The following is an 18,186-nucleotide window of genomic DNA, read 5'->3' as shown; positions in this document are numbered from 1 at the left end:
AAAAAATCTATATATATATATATATATATTTTTTTTTTCTAAAAAGGCAAGTCCTCATTGATAAAGTAGAAAAAAAAAATCTTGTGTAGAACAGAGATAGACAGTGGCCCAGAGAATTCACATTTTCCCTCACAAGCTAGCCAAAGATTAGAGAAGGCACAACTGAATCATTTAAGAAAAATGGTTTGACATTAAATCCCTAAGTTAACGGTCCCATCCCCAGTCACTTGGGGGTAATATTGGCCACATTTAGGACTCTGTCTCAGAGGCCAGCAGTAGGTCTGACTAGACTTAACTTCACGTAAAGATGAGTCACTTGCCCTGTTGCAAAGATTTCAGAGGGGAAATGAGAAAAATTGGTGTATATTTCCCTGATGGAATAAAGAAGAAGAAGAAGAACCAGTAGCTACATGATGAAATGTTCTTTGTGAATAAATTAAAATGCCCTGAAGCTTCCTGGAAGCCTCTCTCAATGATGAGCTAAATTAAAACAGAAAATCTGCGTCGTCCTAAGAAACATGAAAGACAAGTTAAGTGTCAGAGAAAAAGTAAATTACACATTTATCGACTGTCCTATGAGGTTAGGGAGACAGTTCATTAAAAAGTCACCTCAAAAGATGCTTCTTCTTGTAATGAGAGTCAGTAGATATAAAGTGATCAATATACATTAGAATATTCACAGCCAATTCAAGGCAATTCCTGATGAATGATGTTTCAACATGTTAAAATAAATCTCTCTGAAGTGTGCAAGGAAAAAAACAGAAGGTCTTTTGTATAATGGATCAATTCAGAGCTGCACAGGAACACAAGAGGCATGGTTTCTGTGCATTAGCAATAGGGTCCTTGAGTTGCTTCTAACAAGTTTTGGACACCTAAATCCTCTGCTATTCACTTTGGCAAACCCAGATATGGAAATCCCAAGGAGACCAATTATGTCACTAAGGTGGAAGACTGGCCTGTGTTTTTTTTTTTGTTATCCACCTTAAGAATTCTGCAGTTATGAGTTTCATAAAAGATACCCCTTAATTCAAACTAGGAACTCATACACTTAGGGACTGAATCAAATTTCTCACTGCTTATAGACATGCAGCTGAACATTTCTCCAGAATTTAGAATTCTACTGAAAAACAGCTGATTATTCCCTTTTAAGAACACCCACTATTGTTTATAACTTAATAAATTTCAGTGGGACTTACCTATAGCAGTATATAACTTGATCCTGTGTCAAACATTTACCAGTTGTATAAATTGTCTGTAAGGACCACTGACCTCCATTTTCTGTAATGCCCTCAAAAATTTCATGCAAAAGGAGGGACTTATTAAATCTCTTTTTAAATGAGACTTTATATGTAAAAAGGGCTTTGCACATGTCATGAAGTGGGACAACCTGAAATAAGCATTCACATTGGATCTCTCTACTTGATTCTCTAACAAATACAGGTGAGCAGGACTAAAAAGCTGGCCCAGCTCAGGGAGTAAATGAAATGGATTTTAAGCCTGGTTTTGATGAGGCACGTTCTCCTGGGAATGTTCTGTTGCAGAATGGTAAAAATGATGAGAACTCCACTTGGTCTTTCTAGGTCATTGGACTTATTGTTGAGTTATACTTTCAATTAATCTTCATAGGTAACTTGCTATAAATCTAGCTAGAGGAACAATTTCTTGCCAATAACGGACTCTTTTGACTTTCAACCACTGGCTTTTCGAAACTCTTTTGTTAAAATAATTTTTATATTTGTTTGTTACTATTAAGATGAGTTATTTACCAGCAGCTTAGAAAATTATGCTTATATGACTAGGGTTCAAAATAGCTCAAAATAGTCCCATCATCAGAACAAAATAAGGTAGAAAGAGCCTCCTTCCTCTTATGGACAGGACTGGGAACATCAAGCACATGATAGCATTACTTAAGGGGACGAAGAGAACATGGATTATTATATCCAGTGTTACCATGAAAGAAACATGATGTCATATAGTATTTATTTCTGCTGTAGCCCATGATCAGCCATGGTCAGTTTCTAGTTAGAAAATGTTATCCCATCTGTAAAGCACTTGAGGAGGAACTCATTGTCCTTATTAACTTACGGCAGTTTGCATGCCTTCCCCTTCATCAGAAGGTTGCAGTTGTCTTTGACAACACCTGCTATTATGTCTGCTTAAATTCTTCACCCAAAACTCAGCAGTGGAATTGTTTGTACGTTTCTAGATGTTACAAAATCCCTTGTCTTCTCATCTTTCTGAGAGCAACTGCCTCAGTGAAGCTGTTTTATAGATACGATGGATGGATTTCAGTTTCTTGAGCTGTTCTTCTTTTTATTTTGTTCCACCCATGTCGATTTCCCTCATTTCTACGTTAAGCTTCAATGGCCATTCTGATCCTGCATGTGAAGAGGGATGACTTCAAAGCCAATTCCCTTCTCCTTCTAGTCCATGCCCTACATTTACAGGAGCATTGGTGACTGTTCTCTTGGCTGACTTGACTACTCATCAGCCTTCATTTGCTGTCCTGTGCTTTAGTCTTTCTGCAGATGTTCCCTGCTTGATCTAATTGTTTTGCTCCACTGCTTAGTATTGCTCCTCACTATAGTTTGGATCTGATCTGTTTCCCAAAGACCCATGTGTTAAAGATGTGGAGCCCAGCATAAAGCACTATGGAGAGGAGATGGAACTTTTAAGAGGTGGGGCTTACTGGGAGGAAGTTAGGTCACTGGAGGCATCCCCCAAACCCTGCCCCTCTCTCTTTGCTTTCTGGGAACTATATGAACAGCCTTCCTCTCTCTCGTACTCCTTCCATGAGGTACTGTGCTGCCACAGACCCAGAGCAACAGGGCCAAGCAAAAGACTGTTCAGACTGTAAGCTCTGAAACTGTGAGCCAAAATAAACCTCTCTTCTTTTTAAGTGGATTATCTCACATATTTTTGTCATAGTGATGGACAACTAACACACTTCTCCTTGTTATTGCTATTGGAATTTTCCTTCACATGCTATGTTCCAGAATATTTCTAATTTTAGTATTCAGGTCGTGGTTTCAAAGCAGTTTTTTTTTTTTTTCTTGGTACCAGGGAATGAACCCAGGGGCACTTAACCACTGAGCCACATCCCAAGCCTCTCCTTTCTCCCCACCATTTTGTATTTATTTTGAGACAGGGCCTTACTGAGTTGCTTAGGGCCTCACTAAATTGCTGAGGCTGGCTTTAAACTTGCAAACCTCTTGCCTCGGCCTCCTGAGTCACTGGAATTATAGGTGTGTGCCACCACACCTAGCTCAAAATATGTTGTAAGGCCCAAAGAGTACCCTTCAATAAATACTTTGGTCGGCATGGAATCAATAATTTTCAAGGGAAAACATAAAATCCATTTACAATAAGATGGTCATTGAGCAACTTCATGGATGCAAAGCAAAGGGGAATTCATCATTGTACCTATGTGCAGTAAAAAAGTGAAGACTTTAGAACTACTAATTACCATTTCAGATCTATTTCTACAGGGCCAAGAAAGAAGAAATTAAAAACTGCTATAAATATGGTTGTCCCACACACTGCTAATTACCTACTAAAGTGCTATTTACTCTCTAATGATAAAACATCAATTTTGTCCAGGTATCTAGTGACCCTGGAATTGAGGAGAAGCTGGATCCTCCCCCCACCTTTGTAATCACTCTAAGACAACCACGAAAATTACACTCTCTTACCTACTATTAGTTTAAGAATGCGAACATGGTACTTTAAGAGCCAATAAGATAAACCTACTGGGGGAATTTCGGAAGGTTTCCCTCCATCCTAAAAAAGGGTTACAAAAGGAAGACATTCCCTGTTCTGCCTTGAAATGTTTTTATGTAAGGTTATAATACATAGGCTTTGGCAGGCATTTCGTGACTATGCCTTATAGTTTGAGGATGGAAAGATATAACAATGGTAACTGATAATACCTAGCTTCTTGATGAGGTTGTTGAGCCCCTAGATTAACCATTCCCAGCACTATGACACCTCTAAACTTCCAGTAATGTGACTTACAAGGTTTATTTCTGTTTAAATCAGTTTAAATTGGGTCTTCTATAGAAGTGCAACTGATTACACTTTGATAAGCTGGTCCAAGTTGTTAGTTCCTACAGTGGTTGTTTATATGCAGGGAAAAGGTTAAAAGGTGCTTTGACATCTCTTGTTGGTTTTAATCATGGTGACCTAGATCAGTCACAGGAAAATCTTTGTACAAGTTATTTATAGTGTATTATGCAATTTTAACAGGTTTATATTGCATTTTATCTATAAGTAAAACATTTGACATCGTTGAACCAAAATACACACAGGCATGCCCATGTGCATGGGAACACATGCACACATGTGAACGCACACACACACATACCCTAAAGCAAAATAAAACTATGTGAAAATGATATTTCCCAAGAAGGATTTTCTAAAAATACAAAAACTGACTTGTAAGATATCCACTATATGCAAATATACTACATCAGTGAAGTAATGACACATTTAAAATCAGACAGCATGGATTGAAAATGTATGTATCTGAATATATCCATTAGGGACTGATTATTAAAGTATTTCTTAAATTTTAGTCAAACCTGGTCTTCTATTAAAAATATTTGAGCATGTAAAAATGAGGAATCCTGAATGTAGTTCTTTTTATCCATGGAATGTGATCCAAGACCCTTAGTAGGTACCTGAATCAACAGATAGTATCAAATCCTGTATATAGTAAGGTTTTTCCTAGACGAACTGAGCATTACCACAAAATATGAGTTACTTGCTGCCTACATGTTTTATGCCCTGGTGCCTCTTTGGAGTACTACTCTTGAGCTTTGGGGCTATTATTAACTTTTAAAAAATGGGTCATACAAACCCTGTGCTACCTTGGCAGTCAATCTCATAATAAGAGAGGCTGCTAAGGGACTGATGGTCAGACCATATACATATGTGGCTACACTGGAGCAAGGGATGATTCTCTTTTGGGGCAGCTGAAGGGGGACAGATGACAGATTTCATCACTCAGAAAGGCATGTAATTTAAGACTTATGAATTATTTATTTCTGGAATATCCCATGCAATATTTTTTAGATTACTGTTGACTGTTGGCATCTAAAATTAATAATAGTGAAACTCAGGTGAGGGGAGATGACTATATTGCAATTTATAAAACTATGATAAAAATATATGCCATTTGACTTATGGACAAGCAGTTTGAGAAGGTGGCTAAGAATATCTAAATTAAATACGAATTTGAGAAACATAAGAATTAACAACATATATAAATAATCATGAATTTTGCTTGAAGATCTGTATTTCTAAAAACTTTAAGAACCAAAAATATTAAGTAATGAAAATTGAATAGCATAAATAAATATGACAATGTATTTAGAATTAGCCATGAGAAATCCCTCTGAAGTAAATTGGGGAATGAAATATACAACTGTATAAAACTAACACTTGAGCTTTGCTCAAAAAGCACTTGTGTAGAATGGCAGTATTTTTAACTATTTTCTGCATTTTAAACTGAAGAGTGTCCTTGTTTTAATACACAAAAAATTTATTTGGTACCAAATCAAGATAGATGGAATATTCTAAAACAGATGCTGTTGGCTCACCTGAAAGTATTTGATTTATGGATATTCAGTTCAATTGAATATTCATGAGGTGATTCATTTTAACAAGCAATGAGCATAATATAATTGTTTTGTTTTACTGGTGCTTATCAAGCCTATGGCCTTGCACACACTAAGCACTCACTCTGCCACTGAGCTATATTCCTCCCAGTCATACTATGAGTTTAAAGTGAAGTCCCAATGAACAGCTACTGTAGGGGAAACAAAAGATTTGTTTTTTTCTGGTTTATGAGACTGTTTTATTGGGTAAAAGCCGGAATGATCTGGGTGCAGGGCATCCTCTGCTGGACAGAATCTGACATTGCAACATTACCCAAGATGCTTGGAGCAGAATGAGAAGGAGGCTTGGTTAGTCTTCAAATGCATAACCAGCTCGGGTAGAGGCACTTTAAAAATTCCTGTACTGCAGCCACATCTCAGACCATGAAACCAAATACCCAGATGTGGTTCCCTTTACTTGCGGTTTTTAGAAGCTCACCAGTTGGTGATAAATGCTTTCAGAATATCCTTGAAAAGATTCTTACTGTCTTGGAGAAAGATGAAAGTTTCACATGTAAGACCTGATCTGCAATGGTGTTAGATACTTACCTGAATCAGGAAGGCTTTATTCTTATGGAATGGAAATTAAATGAAATCATTGTGAATTATTATTCAGTTCTATTTACCTTGGGCTTCTCGTCCAGTATCTGCTGGCGGATTTCCTTGTGTTTCTCCAAGAGTTTTTCTTGTCGTTTACCTTGTGCCTCTTCTAACTATAGTAAATTACCCAGAAAAAAAAAGAGAGGGGGGGGGGATCATTTTCAGAAAAAAAAAATGCTTTTGACTTTGTATATATGTATATATATATATTTTTTAGAAAAAAAATGAAAGCTTTCAAATCTATGGCACATATTTAGTCATGTGGTTCTCTGGTCAAGAATAGCCCTTTCATTTACAGAAGACCAGACAAGTTTTGAAGGGGGGCAAAGGAAAGGGTGGGATGGGATGATGGACAATAGACTTAGATTTTTGTAAAATGTTTGAACATTTTCATTCATAAAATTGAAAATTAAAAATAAGAACTGCCCCTGTGTAAAAGCAGCGACTCCTAGGCAAGTGCCTTGGTGCACAGGTAATCCCAGCTCCTTGGGATGTTGAGGCAGTAGAATCACAAATTCATGGCCAGCCTGGGCAATTTAGGGAGACACTGTCTCAAAACAAAAAAAAAAATAAGAGGGACCAGGGATGTGGCTCAGTGGTAGAGGAGCACTGGATTCATTCCCTAGTAACAAAGAAAATAAACAGAGGGGGTACCCGAGTTTCTTTAGCTGCCCCTTCCTTTTTACCTCCACAAAGTTACATGCCCTCCCTTTTGCCCTGTATTCTAAATTCTAAAGAAAATCCCAGCTAAGTGGTGAAGATATTAACTGCGGAATAATCTAGATTTACAGAACCCAAAACATCTGGTGACCTTCAGATAACAGAATGTATAATCCCCTTCCCTAATCTTTAGTTCTGGGCATCAACAACACAAAGCCCATAACTTGCTGGGAGGTTTAGCTTGCAGAAAAGCAATATGCTCCTTTAAAGGGAACATAGGAACTAGCCCCAGGAGGCCAAGCTCCATTGTGAGAGGAAAGAGGGAAAAAAAAAAAAAAAAGGAGACAAATCCCAGATGACTTATATCCCACTTAGAAGTAGCTTTCCCACCCATTGATTCACTATCAAGTCTTTCTCTCCCTATAAAAGCCCTTTGTGCCCCCCGCCCCCAATTTCCAAGGATATTTCATATCTAGGCTCCTGTCTTTGCAAATGATTCTTGCCAATTTTCAGATTAGTTCTTTTATACATAGAGTGGTTTGAAATAAACTTGCAAAAACATTGATTATGGAATGCCTGCTCCCTGAATTAGCTCTGCTGGGTGCTGGTGATAAACAGATGCAACAAGGCATGGTTTTTACTTCCAGAACTTCTCAATGAGCTCACAAAAATGTTTGCAAAGGATAGAGAGTAATGACCCACATACCCTTTTGATATACTGCACCACCTCCTGGATGTAGGACCGGATCATCTCTGTCTTCTCCCTGAGGCAAATGATGCATAGATCATTACACCAACTCATCTGGAACCTCAGACTTTTAGATGAAAGTTTATGAACTTTTAACATTCTTATTGCTACTGTGAGGAAGGTATAATTTGTCAGCTGCTGGACAAAGGCCAGGTTCCTCCTAAGGCATGAGCTCTGTTTTCATGAAGTGCTCTGAATGAAGGTTGCCTGACAATTTGGACAGTGGGCATTTGGTCATTTCCTGAAGCTCTTTACTTTCTATCTATAAGGCTTTGGGTGTGCCTCAATATTTTATTGAACTACCCTTTGTTTGATATAATTCACTGTTAAATTGAAAAACCAGCCTCAACCTCAAAGCAAAGCCTGTCCAAGGAAGCGGGCGTGACCCTGGTCCTTGGAAAGACCCACACAGCACTCCTAGGCACATACCCACCCTGCTGAGTTGTTTATCTACAAATAACAGGAGAGATCTGGGCCAGGTGTCCCTGACTCAGTCAGGCTAGGTGGGGACCCATAGCAACCCCCTAGCAGCCACCAATCAGCATGAGATCTGGAAAATACCTGGGATGCCAGATGATCCTCCCAACAGTTTATGGTGGTTGATAACATACTGGGAAACCATGTAGTTCAGCTCGTACATCCCTCATGGCTTAAACCAATGAGTTCAAACGAATCTCCCTCTTATACTGACCAATCACCCCTACCCAACTTGTTCCCGCCAGTGAATGTGCTAATCATGTTTTAGAGTTGTTTTATGATTTTCCCGCAGTGTGTGATGATTTGCTAAGAGATGCTATGATGTATGTGAAGTCCCTGCCTTCTCCAAAGACTGTATAAAACTGCTGCAAACCCTAGGCTCGGGGCTCTCAGCGTCATCAGTTGCTGTGTGTGTGCAGAGGACTGAGCTAGCTCGCAATAAACACCTCTTTGTTGCTTACATTGATCTTGGTCTCTGGTGGTCTTTTGGGGGTCCCGAATTCGAGCATAACAAAATCCCTTACAAAGGGGATCATTTGAAAGGTTAATTTGAGGAGAAATTTCACAGAAGGGTCTTGCCTGGTTAAGAATCTGTTACTCTGATGAAAAACAAAATAACTCCCAGGTACAAGTATAACTGAAAGCTTGGCCCTTGTTCCCAATGCCAACTAATACCAATTTAATAAGGAGGACACGGTTTTGAGAAAAAGGAAAAAGTTGTTTTATTGCTTTGCTAGCAAAGGAGAAACACAGAGGACTCTGGTCCCTGGGGCTGTGATTCTGCCTGAAAAACCAGCCTCTACCTCAGAGCAAAGCCTGTCCAAGGACGGGATATCACCTTTGTTCTTGGAAAAACCCATAGAGCACTCCTAGGCACATTCCCACCCTGCAAAGTTGTTTATCTACAAATAACAGGAGAGATCTGCTGTGCCAGGTGTCCCTGACTCAGTCAGGCTGGGTGGGGATCCATAGCAACCCCCTAGCAGCCACCAATCAGCATGAGACAGGGAAATACCTGGGATGCCAGATGACCCTCCCAGTAGTTTATGGTGGTTGATAACATGTTGGGAAACCATGTAGTTCAGCACGTACACCCCTCTTGGCTTAAACCAATCAGTTCAAATGAATACCCCTTTTGTACTGACCAATCACCCCTACCCAACTTGTTTCCGCCAGTGAATGTGCTAATCATGTTTTAGAGTTGTTTTATGATTTTCCCGCAGTGTGTGATGATTTGCTAAGAGATGCTATGATGTATGTGAAGTCCCTGCCTTCTCCAAAGACTGTATAAAACTGCTGCAAACCCTGGGCTCGGGGCCTCTCAGCGTCACCAGTTGCTGTGTGTGCACTCGGAGGACCGAGCTAGCTCACAATAAACACCTCTTTGCTGCTTACATCGATCTTGGGTCTCTGGTGGTCTTTTGGGGGTCCCGAATTTGAGAATAACATGACAATCAGAGGGCTTTTAAAGGAGTTTTTCAAAGGCTACTTTCCAGGTGTGCTTTGGTAGAGGGTACCAGGACTCCTGATGGTGTGTTAGGATTTACTTGTTAATTTGGGACATATGCACTTCCTAGATCCTCTGACAGACATCTCCTATCTGTGGAGTACAGATAACTAAAGGGAATCTTGTTCCCCGTCCCCAGGTAAGGGAGTGGGAGAGAGAAAAAGAAAAGGAAAACAGGTTCCTTTTAAAAATAAGAGGAGGGGAGGGGAGGGGAGAGGTGGGGCTGTCTCTTATACACANTGTGTAACTGATGTGATTCTGCAATCTGTGTATGGGGTGAAGGTGGGAGTTCATAACCCACTTGAATCAAAGTGTGTAATATGATATGTCAAGAAATTTGTAATGTTTTGAACAACCCACAATAAAAAATTAAAAAAAAAAAAAATAATAAGCCTCAGAGCTATATTCAAAAGGTCAAGTGGACCACTGTAGGGGAAAGTGGATCTTTTAAACTTACTCTTCCATCTGGCTTTTGTCTTTGGATTTAGCTTCTGTTATCTTCTCCTGCCTCTTTTTATCCATTTTTTTCTTTAATTCTTTCTTCTCTCTGAAATCAAAATAGAAGTACAAGGTGAGGTGGGATTTGGCAAATCAAATGGTAACTTGTGTTTAATAAATGTATATAAGCATGCCATGGGAATGAAGGCTTACTTCTCACAGATTTCTTTGAGCTTCTTTAATTGGTTGTTCTGACACTCTTCAGCAACATCTGTCAACTTTTGAATGAGCTGGGGAAAGAAAATACCAGTTTGTTGTTTTACATGATCATAAATAGAGCTTCCTTCCCCTACACTTTCCACCCCAAATAATAGCATCTGTGGTTAGAAAATCTGTGATGAATACTTAATAATGGTTAAATTTGCCAGATATCTAACATTTTAAAAGAGGACAGAAGTTAAAATTGTCATATTATTTGGGCATATGGACTTTAATGTGAAATTTTTTTTTAATTAAACTGAATTCATTAGATTGTTGTGCAAGTTACAGCAGCTTGACTCAGGGAAAACAATGTGGAGCTCACCATGTAGAACTAGGTCCTATCTCTACCTTATGACTTACTGAAGCTGGGATTTGGGAATAGGGTCCATATTTTCTGAATCTACATTCTTGATTTTAAATGAGATTATCACTGCCTTTATTTTTTGGAGATACTATCACACTTAGAAATGAGCATGATGCAAATATAAGTTATAATCAATAGTCAATTATAATTCTTGGTTTCCAGCTTTCATTCATTGTTGAATTGGTTCAAGGATGACATGAGTTATCCATCTTATAAGCTGATGTTTGTGTCTTTGCAGCTGTTACAATGGAGCATCAGAAATTCTCTTCCGTCCTTCCATTAAATTTTGCATCAGCATGAATGTTAATTATTTAGTTATTTTGTTTCCATTTGCATATCAAACCAAGAGTCAAGGGCACAATTATTTGTTCTTCATGTCCTTGGCACTTTATATAATTCTGGAAAACTAGATGCCTAGTAAGTGCTTATCAATTACATGAAGATAATTTTGCACACTAATGTCTTCTCTTTCTTTGTTGCATTATGGAAGCTTTTGCGATTGCTCAAGTGACTATGGCCACTGGACTCAAGGCTTCTCACTGAAGCACCAAAAAGAGAGTGTGGGTTTCCTTTGAAAGGCCCTGTTGCTGTTCCCCAAAGAGAAGATTCTCCTTTTGATTAGTCTTATATAAGTGGTAATTATAATAGTGACATAGTAATATGCAGTGGAGGGTTGACCCCAGGACCACTTTAAGATATCAAATTCTATGGAGTCCTTTATTTTAAATGGTGTAGCATTGGTATATAACCTACACATATCCTCCTGTATTTTTAATTATCTCTACATCACTTATAATACCTAACACAATGTAAATGGACAAAGACCAGGTTCCTCCTGAGCTCTGTTTTCTATTTATATATAAACATATATATTTACTTATAAATATATAAATAGTTATAATATATTTTAGGGAATAATGTTAAAAAATGTTTGCATACATTTAATGCAGAAACAAGAGTTCTTTTCAAATATTTTTGAACCTGCAGATGTGGAACCCAAAGATACAGAGTTGACTGTAATCCTCATCCAGCAAATTTTCACTGATAATTTATATGTGCTACATATGTTAGGCACAATTTGGAGAGTTTTACATGCATATACTTATTTAATCTGAGAGTTGCCCTATGAGTTGGTGCTATGTCTTCACTTGAGAATTGAACACATTGACACAGAAGGTCAAGTCCTGGGCTCAGAGCCACATAGCTGGTAAGTGTCAGAGCTGGGTACAAATCCAAACAGGCTCCATGGCTCCTGGCCTTCACCACTACTCTATAGTGCCTTTTCATTATGGTATTTAAAATTGTTTTCGAAAGTCTTTGTCAAAGAGAATCAAAGAAGTCAAGGAAGAAATTCTCTTAAGAATTACAATATAGTACCCACATTCCTTTAAAACAAACATAAGGGGCTAGGGGCAGAGCATACAGCTAGAGCATTTGCTGAGCACGTGTGAAGCTCTGAGTTTGATCCTCAGCACTGCAAAAACAAATAAATAATAATCAATTAATTAAATAAGTAAATGAAAATTCGATTCATTCGTCTGTTAAGTGGCTTAAATCTAAACAAATATTACTGGGGCTTGGGCCACCAGAAAGCATATTTGATCATTCGAAAGACATTGCTTGATTGTGACTGTCATAGCAATCATGAAATATTACAGACTTGATTTTCAAGAGGTTATTCATAACTACCCCACCTTGGATACAACATCAGAATTGCTTGGAACCTTTCTGAAAGTGCAGATTCCAGGGTTGTGCCTTAGAATCGGCATTCTTGAGATCTTCCCAGGTGAGGTGGATGCTTTGCCAGACTTCTGGGGCATCTCAGTGGACTGACTCTCCCTTATCACACAGGCCACTGTTAAATCTCTGGTGATTCATTTGAATTCTGTGATAATCACACTTCTCTTTCCATGTTTTCATCTCCATTATTGTATCCGACTCCAGAATGCTTTCTTGTTTATGCCAGCATCTGCTTGCATTTACTGTTTTCCTCCTACCTACTGCCCTCATTCTTAGTACTGACAACCAGTCAACCAAAATACCAGACTTGAGCTCTCACACCTTTCCTGTCCACCCAGTTTGACTTTTATTTGATTTGGTGTCAGCTCCCACACAATCGCCAGCACCTCATTGCCCCGAACTCAACTTCCTCATCTCTAGAAAGGGATGATCCTTCTCTCATAGGGTGGTTGTGAAAGCTTTAAGGAAAAACACAAATACAATTCCCAATGACCACATCATGAGTCCTTAACTTGGTTTCCTCACTCTTCCTTCCAAGATCAAGCTTTACTTTCTGTGCTGTCTTCTCTCATGTGTGACAGGACACATCAGCCATTGAATTTTCCCCTCTCAAAATTCCAAAATTCCTGTCTGCACTGGATAAACTCCCTCTGCATAAAAACATGTTCCTACCATTCTGTCCTCCAAGACATGGAACACATCACACACACACACACACACACACACACACACACACACACTATTATGTATTTTCATATCTATATCTCTATAGCATATATTATATATAATATATATTTTAATGTAACTGTTAGGGGTTACTGGGGACTGAACCCAGAGGCACTCTGCCATTGGGCTACATCCCAGTCCTTTTTACTTTGAGACAGGATCTTGCTAAGTGGCCCAGGCTATCCTGGAACTTGCCATCCTCCTGCTTTAGTGTTCCAAGTAGATGGGATCACAGGTCTGTGTCACCATGTGGACTTACTTGTTTTGTCCTTGACCTGTTTTTTCCATTTCTATGACTGTATACGCTCCCTCACTATCTCAATTCAGCTCTGAACATTGCTATTCACCTCATTTTGCTTTAAGATCTCAAAAACTGTTTTGTTATTAAACTTATTGGCCAGTTGTCAGGACTTAAGTTTTATTACTCCAGAGGTTCCTAAATTTTCCAGATTCACAGAGCCCTTAGGAACTCAATAATTTCTCCATGGCACACTTGGGCAAAAATGAATCAAAAAAACCCAATTTCATTTATTAAATACTTAGATCTGAGCAACATAGTAGTAGTAGTAGTTTTTATAGAGTTCAACATATGTTGTTTAGTTTCCTTCAAAAACGTATTGGGGCTTTAGTTCAGCAGTATGTTTGCCTAGCATGCATGAAGCCCTGAGTTCAATCCCCAGCATTCTCCCAGCCAAAAATGAAAAAATCAAAAACAAACCCCCCCAAAACAAAAACAAACAACAACACCAACAACACCTCGTACCTAAAAAAATATCCCACAACTGCCAGGCTTGGTGGAGGCAGGCCTGTAATCCCAGCAGCTTGGGAGACTGAGGCAGGAGGATGATGAGTCAAAAGTGAGATGCTAAGCAACTCAGCAAGACCTTGTCTTTAACAATAAAAAGTAGAGCTTGGGATGTGGCTCAGTGGTCTAGCCCCCCCACCCCCNCCTGTCATGTTCTAATTTTAATAATGTTATATAAGTGGAATTTATAGTAAATTCTACTGTAGGGATAATGGTACATTACTGAGAATAATACTTGGAAATAAATTCAGTTTTATTAACAAAATATTTCAGCCTTGCTTAGTATTGAACTTTCTATAGTTCCTTGGAAATATAGAAACATTTGACAGTAGTGAAAAAAAAATCCCATATGCCCCAGTGAGTTCAGTGTGGTGCCTGAGAGTGCCTTGGTACCAAGTTTGGGAATCATGACTTCAATGTCATGATGTTAGTGGCCAACCACACACAAGAAACTCCTTTATTCTCAAGCTCACAACTACTCCCCTTTCAACTCTCTTCAATTCAGTTCAAGATCTCCAACTGCCTGTTGACCAGTTCTACCTGATGATACCTCCCCACCATCCCTACCTCAATATTTGTACATACAAGTTCACAATTTGTCTCACACAAGACAAAACAGTATATTCTTTCATTTTTAACAGTATCACTGTTCAGCTCAAAAGTGTACATTGCCTTTGACCTCCCTCTTTGGGCCTTTCACACGGAGTGGGTAATAGAGATTTGCTCATTTCTCCTGTCACCTGTATCTCATGGCTGTGTGGCAACAGAACTCTGGTTCTGATCATTATTAACTCCCTTCTGGACATGCCAAGGATTTCCTTCCTTCCTTTAGTCCCTCCTCAGCTCTTCTTCATCCCAGATAGTCTTCTTTTTAGATGTCCCAAAGACATAACTGGCTCTTTGTCTTCAAATATGACACACTCCAGTTCTGAATTTCCTTTCCCACACTAGCATTCATCATATCCAATAAAGTAGATTATATTTTGTTCACAGAACTATCCAGACACACACCTATGTTCATACTTTATCTCATGTTCCCTTCCCCTTCCCCTCAATGATACTCCCTTGTGAATATGACACAGCTCAGATATAGATCATTTTCTTGATGAGAAAAAGTTGTCTTGAGCTGTGCTGCTATCACTGCTTCTGACTGGGGAGTGGACACCAGCCCAGGTCTCCTTCTTCCATGTCCTTTCCTTTCTGAACCTACCCTTGGGGATTCTTCCCCTTTTTTCTTTCAATTGGCTTTTCTATAAGTATCAATTGCAGACACTTATCTTTTGTAATAAAAACTTCATTATTGTTCTATAAGAGGATGTCACTCTTGTGATATCCCTTTATTTATTTATTTATTTATTTATTTATTTATTCTGACTCTCAGGCTCTACACAAAATAGGCGCTTACAAATAATAATGGTTCAGGAAATAATTATGAACAAAATCTCTTCAGTTTTGAAGCTACACTGACTCCAACCTCAGAGTTAGCTAGGGAACTTTACACACCCACAATGGACTATCTTATTGGAAACTTTTTTTTTTTAGTTGTCAATGGACCTTTATTTTATTTTATTTATATGTGGTGCTGAGAATCAAACCAAGTGCCGCACACATGTTAGGCAAGTACTCACTCTATCACTGAGGTATAACTCCTTAAAAAGTATTACAAGCTAGGTTTTGTTCACAGAGAAACAAATGCCTTCATGTAATATCTAGATGTATTTTTTTTTTTTGGTGGGGAGGATACCGGGGATTGAACTCAGAGGGATTCAACCACTGAGCCCAATCCCCAGCCCTATTTTGGACTTTATATTTAGAGACAGGGTCTCACTGAGTTGCTTAGCACTTCCCTCTTGCTGAGGCTGGCTTTGAACTCTGGATCCTCCTGACTCAGCCTCCTGAGCCACTGGTATTACAAGTGCGCACCACTGCGCCTGGCTAGGTGTATTTTTAAAAATATAACTTTTGCCTGTGACTAATGAAAATGGGGTTTCCCTAGAATCTCAAAGAATATGTTTTTAAAGGACAACACCTCTGCTCATATGACAAATATGCAAAAGTCTGTCTAGTGTGCACTTCTGGGTCTCTCCTACTCTTCCTCTCTACAGACCCTTCCCTGTGACACTCTGCCTTTCCCGGCTATTTTTGTAAAAGATCATTGCTTTTGTTGTAATTCTGCCAAGCGGCATTTCCTATTTTCATTTAAACTGTGGCTCCTTAAGTTCCAGGAGACAGAATGATTAATACTATGACATTGTTAAGAGTATGCCATTGTTGTTAAACTCATATTAAACTGGCAATGAGAATATATATGTACATCAATAATTGATCTCTTTCCTACCCTATAAAGAGAGGTTTCTGGACTCACTTGTGGTTTTCTCTACCCAATACTACTTCTCTGGGAAGAACTTCCTCTGCTTTCTGACTGTCTGGCATGATGCCCATGAAAGCTGCTATGTCTTTTAACTCCCATCTCTTGACCAAGGTTATGGGTCCAGGGGAGGCAATAATAAACCTTGGGTAATTTCTCAAAGGCTGCAAGCTTGGCCAATCATATGGCCCAAGATCTTTCCTACATATCAATGGAGAAAGGAAGAAAACAGTTTGGTGCCCATGTCTGCTGATAAAGGGAAAGCTCATCTGCTGGTTTGGAAAAAACTAAAAATATTATGCAGAGAAAAGCAAAAGTGGGGGGCGGAGAGAATGCTTATGAGCTATAGAAAGTTCTATAGAATGGCACACTATCCCTTCCCTTTCCTTGGTTTGGATAGTCAATCTCTTCTTACAAATTAAAAATTTCTGTACTTATCATCAACTAAGATGAAGGAATATCTGGGTTTTAATCCAAAGTTTATATTGCATAACGTATGAAAATAGAACCCAGAAGAGTGATTTTCACACAGCAATTGAAGGGCTTTTTAACTAACAGAAGAGCAGAGCACACTGACTTTTGATGTACTTATTAGTAGACATACTTTTAAAAGAAATGCCTGTTCAAAAAAAAAAAAAAAACTACTCAATAATTTATTAGCCACAAACCTCATTGAAACTAAACTGTCATTATAGATAGAAAAGAAGCAAAGATTAATTTTAGAATTCTAGGAAATAAACCAAGAGGGTACACGGTAAACTGAAATTCTGTAAACAACATTTAGTTTTAACTTTTGGTATAATTTTTGTTTTGCTGCTCCAAAGAAATAGATACATCTCAATTACTTTGCTTATTTGTTTACTACTCATGACAACTCTCCTAGATAAATGTCCCAAATCTTTTAAGGAGTCAAAAGAAAAGCCTTGGGGAATCAAATTTTATGCTTGTTATCAACTCCATGCTAAATTTCACTTGGTTTAGTCATTTGAGGGTGAGAAAATGGTTTCCATGGAAGAGAATAATTCCCTGATGCTAAATCAAAAGGAATTAAAAAAAATGTGTGGACAGAAGTTGGAGTATTTGGAGTCTCTTCTGAGAAGGATAATTTTGGAAAATGGGCAGAGGCCAAGTATAGAAGAGTCACATTTTGGGCACAATACATCTTCCTTCCCCATCCATGAATATCCAAAGAATGTCTCTTCTTTGATGCTGGTCGGAGCTGCCACTCCTGAGTTTTCACTATAAATTGTTTTTCTATAAAAAATTAAGTTGCCATGCAGCTGAACTAAGTCATGATATAAAAACCAAACACATTACTGGTGATTTATAAATGAGGTGGATGCTTATTCTGGGGTGTGTGTTCTGGCTATTCAAATTGAGAAACACTCATTCATTTATGCAATACATATCTACTGAGCACCTATGATGTGCCAGAATAATGAAGATCCATCAGCAGACATAGGGCCATGTCCCACTGGAGATGGTTTCCTCCATTCTCCCTTTTTTTCAAGAGAACATCTTGGTCAAAAAGGGCAACCATCTTAATCATTCTCTGAGATACTCTTTCATACTTACCAATTATCATTTTTTATTTTCCTTAGCTGAATAGAATTTACGTGGTTTCTCCACCATTTGACCCAGCTATCCTGCTCCTTGGCTTATACCCAAAGGACTTAAAAACACAAACTACAGGGACACAGTCATATCAATGTTTATAGCAGCACAATGCACAATAGCTAAATTGTGGAACCAACCCAGATGCCTTTCAGTAGATGAGTGGATAAAGAAAATATGGTATATATATATATATATATATATATATATATATATATATA

The 18,186-nt window shown here is 38.5% G+C and overlaps 1 protein-coding gene across 1 annotated transcript in view; it reads right to left on the bottom strand.

Moving 5' to 3' along the window:
- Plcb1 (phospholipase C beta 1) overlaps nucleotides 1-18,186 on the bottom strand; it is a 727,531-nt gene that overhangs the window by 82,334 nt on the left and 627,011 nt on the right. Inside the window, exons 29-32 of the mRNA XM_048811856.1 lie at nucleotides 10,301-10,377; nucleotides 10,107-10,196; nucleotides 7,624-7,681; nucleotides 6,284-6,370 (exon numbers count right to left, since the gene is read on the bottom strand). Coding sequence (XP_048667813.1) covers nucleotides 6,284-6,370; nucleotides 7,624-7,681; nucleotides 10,107-10,196; nucleotides 10,301-10,377 — 312 coding nt within the window. The remainder of the gene's footprint in view (nucleotides 1-6,283; nucleotides 6,371-7,623; nucleotides 7,682-10,106; nucleotides 10,197-10,300; nucleotides 10,378-18,186) is intronic.

The sequence above is a fragment of the Marmota marmota genome, unplaced genomic scaffold (assembly GCF_001458135.2).
Source record: "Marmota marmota marmota unplaced genomic scaffold, marMar, whole genome shotgun sequence".
Classification (NCBI taxonomy): Eukaryota; Metazoa; Chordata; class Mammalia; order Rodentia; family Sciuridae; genus Marmota; species Marmota marmota.
The sequence above is the reverse complement of the archived record's forward strand: the minus strand, read 5'-3'. Positions and strand labels throughout refer to the sequence as shown.